This window comes from Sardina pilchardus, chromosome 19 (assembly GCF_963854185.1).
Source record: "Sardina pilchardus chromosome 19, fSarPil1.1, whole genome shotgun sequence".
Classification (NCBI taxonomy): Eukaryota; Metazoa; Chordata; class Actinopteri; order Clupeiformes; family Clupeidae; genus Sardina; species Sardina pilchardus.
The window spans coordinates 18,147,570-18,157,569 of NC_085012.1; the positions used below are offsets into that span (position 1 = coordinate 18,147,570).

The 10,000-nt window shown below is 43.1% G+C and overlaps 1 protein-coding gene across 1 annotated transcript in view; it reads left to right on the plus strand.

Moving 5' to 3' along the window:
• Nucleotides 1–10,000, plus strand: part of LOC134065772 (cadherin-9-like) — a 39,210-nt gene that overhangs the window by 8,450 nt on the left and 20,760 nt on the right. The window contains exon 2 of the mRNA XM_062520848.1: nt 5,392–5,686. Within this exon, the coding sequence (XP_062376832.1) occupies nt 5,392–5,686 (295 nt within the window). The remainder of the gene's footprint in view (nt 1–5,391; nt 5,687–10,000) is intronic.

Sequence of the window (10,000 nt, forward strand, 5' to 3'; positions counted from 1 at the left end):
GTGTGTTTGTGTGTGTGTGTGTGTGTGTGTGTGTGTGTGTGTGTGTGTGTGTGTCTGTGTGTGTCTGTGTGTTTGTGTGTGTCTGTGTGTGTGTGTGTGTGTGTGTGTGTGTGTGTGAGGTGGGGGAAGGAGGGGTGTGGGGAAGTATAACAGAGTCCCCTCCAGCTTACAGCTCTGGAGTCTGACATCTCTTGATTCTTTTAAGGGATTAATGGGCACTTTTGAAAGGCAGCGGGGGAACGAAGCGGGCGTTGTGCGTCGGGGTGTATGAGAGGATTTCAACTGCTGTAAAGGACGTGGGATTTCCAATTACGCCGCCATTAGGGGATTTTCCCCATGTTTGGGGTGGTGTGGAGGGCAGCTCTTTGTCTTACATTCAGTTCCCTCTCCCACACCCATCTCCTGGTAGTTGATTCAATTCAGTGCCCCCCCCCCCAATCAGATACATAACACTTTGGGTGTTCAGCATGCTTGGGATGTAGCTGTTTTCTGTATCATTCTTTATCATCATCATTGGGTGGTCCTGTGTACTTCTCCGAAGGTCGCAGTCGATGAACATCGCGTGGGCTTTATTAAATCTACTGTACAATTATAAACATCATTTTGAACATGTGTTGAAACCTTCTAATGTTCAAATGTTCTACACCAGTGATTACAGTGTTGTGAAGTTAGAGGGAGGCAACTATTTCGCATAAAATCTCACTTATGCTAATGAAGTTAGTGCGGTTTGATCCCAAGAGCATGGAGGCAGGCTTATTTTTATCGGCAGTAACAAGGACCGACATTGTTTTCTCCATAGGCAGCTAACACAGCCACAGTGTCATTACCAATGAAGGGAGACTTCAGTACTGCACGTTTAACCCATAACTCAATGGGCTAGCAATGCACTTAGAGATGGATGCGTACAATTCTCTCTCTCTCTCTCTCTCTCTCTCTCTCTCTCTCTCTGTCTTTCTCTTTCTTTCTCTCTGTATGTGCATATGAGAGATAGAGGTAAAGGTAGACAGAAAGTGTGTGTGTGTGTATGTGTGTGTGTGTGTGTGTGTGTGTGTGTGAGAGAGAGAGAGAGAGAGAGAGAGAGATAATTAGATATTCTCTGCCTGTGATGTTATTTATATCCGCGTGGAGATGCTGTGTGCAGTGTCCCTTGCTTGTTTCCAGTCAGTCACTCTGAGAGCCCTTGAGATATGACAGCAAACAAAGTTAACGCGCCAATAATGAATTCCAGCCTAATGTTTGCATGCATTAGAGTTACACTTCTTTAGTGTTTGCTCTGAGATCATGATGAATATGATCACTTTGCCGGTGTGTGCATTTATTATATATTACGTGCCTGTTTGCATGAGGGTCAACTTGACACAGACCCATAGGTGGCTGCAGGTTAATTGCATCTGTGTATGTGTGTGTATGTGTGAGTGTGTGTGAAGTTGTTTGCGTACAAGAATTCGTTCCATCTGGATATCAAAACAGATGTGTTGGTGTCTGAATGTGTGTGTGTGTGTGTGTGTGTGTGTGTGTGTGTGTGTGTGTGTGTGTGTGTGTGTGTGTGTGTGTGTGTGATGTTGGTTGTGCCACCTGACATTTTATGGTTTGAGATGACAAAGCATAAAATATATTTCTTATAATTTTTATGATAAACAGAAAATATGTCAAATAACACAGGTTTTATGATGCTTGTTAGGAATCATTTAAAATGATTGGACTCAAAAAATCTGCATGTCATGTCATTGGCCCGAATACAATACAGATTGTTGTCCATTAACCTTGCATCATATCATGGATAAAAGAGCAAAATGGAACTCAAAATGTCCATGTCTATACTGTGTGCCCATTTCTGTGTTACGTAACGCCCTTATGCATTGAGCAGATTTGGGATGGACTAAAAAGAGGGGGCATTCGCTGAATAACTTCTGAGTGAAAAGGAGGGAATTTTTCAATAGGACACGTGGAGTGGCCAATTAATAGTCTTTAGAATAATGGCCTCTGCTTTTACAGTGAGTAATTGAACTGGAGTACCTTTTAGATGTGCATGGCAGAGATAAGGAGGGGACAATGCTCGGCTCCCAAATGGAATGTTGACCCAGAGGTTGGCCTGAACTCAAATGTACAGGTTTGCAGAGTGGTTTTAAGTTCTGAGATTGCAAGTAACACGGGTTGCATATACACAGTGAAGGCGATAGGAGGATATCTTTAGGTCAACTGCAACACCATGCATTTGCCTATATGGTCCTTCTAAGATTGTAAGTAACACTGATTGCATACACACAGTGAGGAAGATATAGCATATCATTGGGTAGATTGCAACACTATGTCTCTCAAAATAGACACATTATCTCTCTCTCTCTCTCTCTCTCTCTCTTTCTCTCTCTCTCTCTCTCCTTGCTGGCAATACCCGTGCTAAAGCCTCACACAGCCACTGATTCAACATATCGCCTATTACTTGATGCCTTAAAAGTTACTACAAAGCGCCGAGTACCAACAACATTCCACAGTCTCCCATCGCTTCTAGTCTCTTCCTGCCTGAATGGGTCTTTAGGCAAAGACTCAAGGCTACCCAAAAATGTGCCATGCTCTGGAATCTGCCGCTGTCTTTGAATGTGTCCGCCGTGTGAGACGGCTGGAGCAACACTGCAATTGCGAAACGTCCCTACCGACACATGTGAAAAAGCAGCCAAAATACCTTTCTGTCACTTGAATGCTTTTGCCTCACTTGCAAGCTTGGTAGCCACCACTCAAAGCTGAAGACTCATGCTGTTTGTATATATGTATATTCATTAATCACTTTAATCATTCCTGTCAAAGGTTCTGGAAAAAACAGTTGCAGCACAACTTTTTGATCACCTCAAACACAACAACCTGTTTGAAAAGTTTCAGTCTGGTTTCCGTCCTGGCCATAGCACAGAAACAGCCCTGGTTAGGGTCACCAATGACCTCCTGATGACAGCAGATACTGGTTCTCCATCTCTGCTCATCCTTCTGGACCTAACAGCTGCTTTTGATACAGTAGACCACAACATCCTCCTCCATCGCCTGCAGTACACCATTGGACTCTCAGACAATGCCTACAACTGGTTCCACTCTTACCTGACCGGCAGAACCGAGCACGTCGCCCTGGGCAGGGCAAAATCACATACCCACAACGTCACCTGTGGTGTCCCTCAGGGTTCTGTGCTGGGCCCCACCCTCTTCACCATCTACATGCTCCCCCTCGGCAATATCATTAGCAGACACGGAATAACTTTCCACTGTTATGCTGATGACACACAGCTCTACCTCAGGACAACCCCCACTTCATCTGCTCCCCTGCCAACATCCACACTGACCACATGTCTGGAGGAGATAGAGGCTTGGATGAAGCTCAACTTCCTTCAATTGAACAGCTCTAAAACAGAAGCAATTCTAGTTGGCTCATCACATCAGCTCCGCTCTTCCACCATCAAAAATATCACCTTCTCTGGACAAAACATCTCCCTGTCAACATCTGTCACCAACTTGGGTGTTAAAATGGACCCACAACTGACTTTTGACACCCACATCAAACATCTCTGCAAGACTTCATTTTACCACCTCAAGAACATTGCCAAACTCCGTCCAACTCTCACCCTGGGCGATGCAGAGAAGCTCATCCACGCCTTTGTTTCCCCAGGCTGGACTATTGCAATGCACTCCTCATTGGGATCTCTGGCAAGAGCATCCAGAGACTTCAATACATCCAGAACAGTGCTGCCAGGATCCTGATGAGGGTGCGCAAGCATGAACATATCACCCCCCATTCTAAAAAGTCTCCACTTGGCTCCCGGTTAATTTCAGAATAGAGTATAAGATCACACTCCTCACCCACCAGTGCATATATGGACATGCTCCCCTCTACCTACAGGAACTCCTCACCCCCAGACCTCCTCACGCCCCCTGCGGTCAACAATCATTAACACCCTCCAAATCCCAGAACCAAGCTCCACAGGATGGGTGACAGAGCTTTCTCTGCTGCTGCTCCCAGGCTATGGAATGCCCTCCCTGACGACCTGAGGGCCCCACAGACATTGAACACTTTTAAAAAAAACTTTTGAAAACATATCTTTTTAAAAAAGCTTCTGTTAAATGTATTTTGTTGATGTGTGTGTGTGTTGTATGTGTGTGTTTGTGTGTGTGTGTGTGTGTGTGTGTGTGTGTGTGTATTTTATACACGTATGTGTGAATGTGTGTGTGTGTGTGCGCGTGTGTGTGTGTGTATGTATATAATCTATTTTAAATTGCATTATTTTTTATCTGTCTTTATCTGTTATCCATTTGCATTATAATTTTGTAGCACTTTGAGATTGTCCATAATATAAAGTGCAATACAAATAAAATGTATTATTATTATTATTTATTATTAATCTCATTATTATGGGAATTATTTGCCATTGAGGGAAGTATGTACCATAATGTGTAAAGGGGTTATATATGTCCGGTGACCCACATGCCTCCTGTTCACCAAGACGGCCTCTTCAGGTGGCTGTTACAATCAGGACCACACTGTGCAATCAGCTGAAGAGCGCTGGGGAATTCAATGATGTGCTTAGTTGCGCACAAGTTGCTAAGGAACAGGTGCAAACCGAGAGGATCTTGGAGGGACTTGAAAGAAAGTTCTCCGTGAAAGGGCTTTTTGTGGGATGACAGGGTCAGACTTGATTATAAGTCACACTTGGTACAATGTCTGGACACATCCTTTGATACAATGTGCTGTGATAATATATGATTAATAATTATTAATTCTTTTGATTGTGCATATTATTTACTTACTTTAAATTCCCTCACTTAATATTGCTCTTTTCACTTTATATTCATAAAAGGAGCCTCAAATGCTACCGTCCATATCTCAGACTTGTGTTATCTTTACACTGCACTAGTTTAGTGATTTTTGTTAAATATGTTGCATCATGTTTCAGGCATTGAGAGATAAAAGGGAAGTATAGTATATTTCAAATGAGAGATGCCCTATGCCTTTTCTTGACTCTTTAGTTTAGGGTGGATATGTTGCCCTTTAATACAATAATAATATGTTTTCATTCTCAAAGAGGTTCTTTTTCAGCATCATGGCACGTTACGCTTTTATTGAACACTTTCTTATTCTTACTCAAAAGGTCCTTTATTTTTTAGTAAATCCATAATTGACTACTAGTGGGTGTTGGTATAAGGTTATTGATCATGTGTATGATGTATGGATCATGATTGAAAGTCCTAATACATTGTCTGAATGTGACAGAACAGTAGCCTAACATATTGCGATGATATGTTAGAAGGCCATAACATTTCTATTTTGATCCATACAAGTAATATTCATCTGTGTTCTTCTCTTCTCTCTTCTTCCTCCTCCTCCTCCTCCTTCTTCTCTCTATCCCTTCCTTTCAGTTGCATTCGGATAAAGACAGAGGTGACGGCAGCGTGAAATACGTCCTCATAGGTGATGGTGCCGGTGTGATGTTCGAGATTAACGAGACGTCGGGTGACATCCACGCTAAGAGGCGCCTGGACCGCGAGGAAAAGGCCTACTACGTGCTGCGAGCCCAGGCCGTCAACCGGCGGACGGGCCAGCCCCTGGAGGACTGGTCCAATTTCACCATCAAGATCCACGACATCAACGACAACGAGCCCAAGTTCTCCCGAGACACGTACCAGGCTACTGTGCCCGAGATGTCTGAAGTCGGTGAGTAAAAACTCACCGTCTCATGATCTTACGCTAACCCCGCAGAAGACAACAGCCACATCGACAAAAGATCAGGGAGCTGCGGTGTAAACGATAGCATACCAACCAGTCAGTGTCCACCGGAGTCTTGAGTGTGAGGCCGACCTGCTGTCATTTCTCTATCCCACTCTCGCTCCTCACTGTCCTGTCTGAATAAAAAGGGGGGGGGAAAGCCCATATGATGAACCGAATTGAAATGTCAGATAGACTGCGACAGCGCCGTTGACAGTTTTTCCAAGGCTTGTTGTTGTTGTCGTCGTCGTCGTTGTTGTTCTAGTCTAGACACAGAGAGAGTGAGGGGAGCTTTGACAAGAGGTGCACGGCACAATCCTTGCTGGCGGCTTATGGTGTGTGTGAGATGCGGGCATCATGTCCCGTGTCATATTCGCTTCTGAGGGAGATGGGCTGGCTCCTGTTGGAACACATGAAATGTGGGAGAGCTGCCTCGTAGGAGGACGTGCTCTGTGTATGGGCACAGGCTGCAGAGAGGCTCACATGGCTCAGGCTTTCTTGGGTGGGAAGGAATGGGTGCAATTAAGGTAAAGATCGTCTTCGATTCCTCCTCTTCTCATTGTTATTAGCATTGACATTAGCATTGACATTAGCATTAACATTAGCCTTAGTGCTAGCATTAATAAGATTAACATATGTGACCATTCAAAGCGAAATCAGTCGTTTTGCGCACAACATTATTTTGAGAAAATCAACAATAACAAACTTCCGGGTTAAAATGTTGAATTTCACGTGTTCGCATAATTCAACTGTATACAGTCTACAGTTTCATATCGTGAACGCATTTCACGGAAAAACATACGTTTTGACTGTTAAACCCGGCGAAGATTCAACACATTTGCTGTCATTCCCGTTGTGCACACGGCACTTAAAAAGGTGATTTCTCCTCTTCTGGCATATCGTGACAGGAGAACCATGTCAACTTTGGATGCGGTTATCTTAGCGATAGTTTGTGTAATACCCTCGATACACATATTGTTGGAAAGCTTAGTTTATGGCCGTTCACGTGAGTACAATAACTTAATTTAGTAAATTTTACCGAAACGAATGGTTCCGCTTTACAGGGTCACATATTAGCATTATTAGCATTATTAAGTAGCCTAGCCTATATTTCTGCCTTTATTACCTTGGGTCTGAGTCGAACTAATGTGGTCAAGATCAGAGTTGTACTCATGATGCTCGAACATGGTCAAGATGATGTCACTCTCCACTGATCCAGAAAAAAAAAGATTAAATTAGTCGTAATTAGTAGTAATATTATTTTACTACCAAAAAAAATGAAAATCCTCACATTTGGTCAAATGCCTGGATGATGTCAACAACACTTCATAATCTTCTGTAAACAATGATTATGATGAAACATGTTGTGATATCCTGATTTCCAGAGTGTGTGCACATGGCCACGGTGCGTAAGCTGAAATCAATTCTGTCCTATGAGGTCAGTGCTGACCTTGCCTCAGGAGTCGGTGTTCGACAGCCAGCGAATCAAAGCTCATTTGGGGAGAACGTAAACACCAGAAGCCTGTTCTGATTAGAGATCATGATTGTGACAACACAATCATTTGATTTTCCAATCAATGAGCCTGGCAATGGAACCAGTGACCACCACCAAGGCAGGCTTGTTTAAAAAAAAAAAGGGAGAGAAGGCTTGGAATGCAAAAGACCCTACACACTGCAGAGTCTGTTGTTGTTGTATGTTGTTGTTGCTGCTGTTTTTGTCGTTGATGTTGTTTTTGACTGTGATAATGCTATTTTTTTTAAAAGAGAGAAATTATTATAATGAAAATGCACTGCTTAAGTTGTAATGAACAGACATTCAAAGTGCTGTTTCATTCATGTGCAATTACAAAAAAAGAAGACGGGGAAAAAAGCACAGACACAAATCAATATGCAGCAAACATATTTCCTTTTTTTAACCAATAGTGTAGCCCATTAACACTGATGACACTGGTTTGCAGATTTGTGGTCTATCAACTCAAGTGTCATAGAAAGCTATTTCAGCACGTTTTGGGCCACACTCATATTAACAAGACACTTAACGCAGGCATGAGAGAGAGTGAGAGAGTGAGAGAATGTGTGTGTGTGTGTGTGTCTGAGAGAGAGTGAGAGTGAGAGAGCGAGAGAGAGAAATGTGTGTGTGTGTGTGTGTGTGAGAGAGAGAGAGAGAGAGAGAGAGAGAGAGAGAGAGAGCGAGAGAGGGAGGGAGAGATCTGAAGGGTTGCTAGAGTGATGTTTACTTCCACTAGGCTCCTCGTCTGTGTAAACAGCGGCCCAGTCGGGAGACACAGAGGGAGTCCATCGCAGAGTGTTGGTCCGTGAGAGGATGAGCATACACTCCACACCCACGGCCATAACACCAACGCAAACACACACACACACGCACGCACACACACACACACACACACACACACACACACACACACACAGACACTCACACACACACACACACACACACACACACACACACACACACACACACACACACACACACACACACACACACACACACACACACACACACACACACACACACACACAGCATTAGCAAAGAAGCCAACAGATAGTAGATGGTACTTGCTAGGTTATCCTAATGTGTTACAAGCAGTGTGGGCAAAACCAAAAAACAACAACACTAAACTGACATGGTTAGAGTGTGTTTAAAGTGTTGGCACAAGCATTATTGTGTTATGAGGTATTATCAGCAGTGTGGCCATCTTTCCCTTGCTCTAATTCACATGCTGGACATGTTACTGGTTGTGGCTTTTTATTATTATTATTATTATTATTATTATTATTATTATTATTATTATTGTGACGTGGCCTGAACCTTATTCTCCGAACCAAAGCATACTGTACTGTATGTCAGTGAACATCTCAGTAAACTGTAAGGCAGCTACCTGTCACAGTCAATGCGGACCAGCTCTGTCTCTGAGGTCTCCTATGGGATATTGCCATTCCAGCTTGTGCCTTATCCCCTTGCTAAATGTATAGTCATAGATGGACAGGTGCTAGTAATACCATGAGCTGGCATCAGAAAATGGAGCTACACATCACCTTTTCTGTTACAGACAGTTCGCCTCATAGGCGTTTGTGTTGTTTTGAAATATAAATTTAGTATACATTCATAATTCAAAATATGAGGAATGTGATGATTTAGTGAAACGGTTTGGGTCTCTCAGATGTACGTGTGTGTGTATGTGTGTGTGTGTGTGTGTGTGTGTGTGTGTGTGTGTGTGTGTGTGTGTGTGTGTGTGTGCTGTACAGTGTGTGTATGTGTGTGTGTGTGTGTGTGTGTGCTGTTCGGGCTGCATACTGTATATCTGTCTGAACCCGACCTGAAACCGACAGGCATTTTCATTTTTCTATCCGAACGCAGATCTCAGTCTCAATTATTGCCTCAGTTATTCCCATGCTAGTGATTAAATGTTCACGTGTGTGGCTAGCCTGTGTTTAGCCTATTAAACAACTGTCAAAATGGAATTATTCATGGTCTGCAGAATCAGATGAGTGTGCACGTACAGTATGCAGGAGGTCAGACTCACAGTGCACATTAGCACAAGAGGCCCAGGCAAGCATAGCCTATTCTAGTTTTACCATTGACGAAAAGTCTTGAATTTATCTGCAACAGTCAGCCTTATACCAGTAGTAGCCTATGTCTTTACCACAGTACTGTATGTAACGCAAACAAGCCTACCTCACATAGTAGGCCTATGCTTCCCTTCATTTTCTTTGATCTTAAAATTTCCCGATAGGCTAACGTTTTAATTTTTTTTTACATCACCCAAGATAGCCGGTCTTGCCTCTAGTGTGTGTGTGTGTGTGTGTGTGTGTGTGTGTGTGTGTGTGTGTGTGTGTGTGTGTGTGTGTGTGTGTGTGTGTGTGCATGTGAATGTGCCTGTCTGTGTGTTTGTGTGTGTGTGTGTGTGTGAGAGAGAGAGGTGGTGTGGAAATTATTTCAGATTTAGTGAATGGACTGACGAGTATTCTGCGGTGACAGAGTTAGAGCACATACAGCAGACGCCTTCTTGCTGGTCTATTCTGTATTCAGCATGAATTGTATCACCAAGATGTTTGATCTCTTTAATGATACTGTTTGAGAGTTGTATCTTTATCTCATCTCGAGAGGACATAGAGGAGAATGTGTAAAACAAAAGCCGTAATATCATCGCCCGGCGCTCCTAATGTATTATGCCATTATCCTTCTGCTAATATGATCCCTTCTGGTTCATTTTGTTTATGATGGATTATATTACAGCATATTAA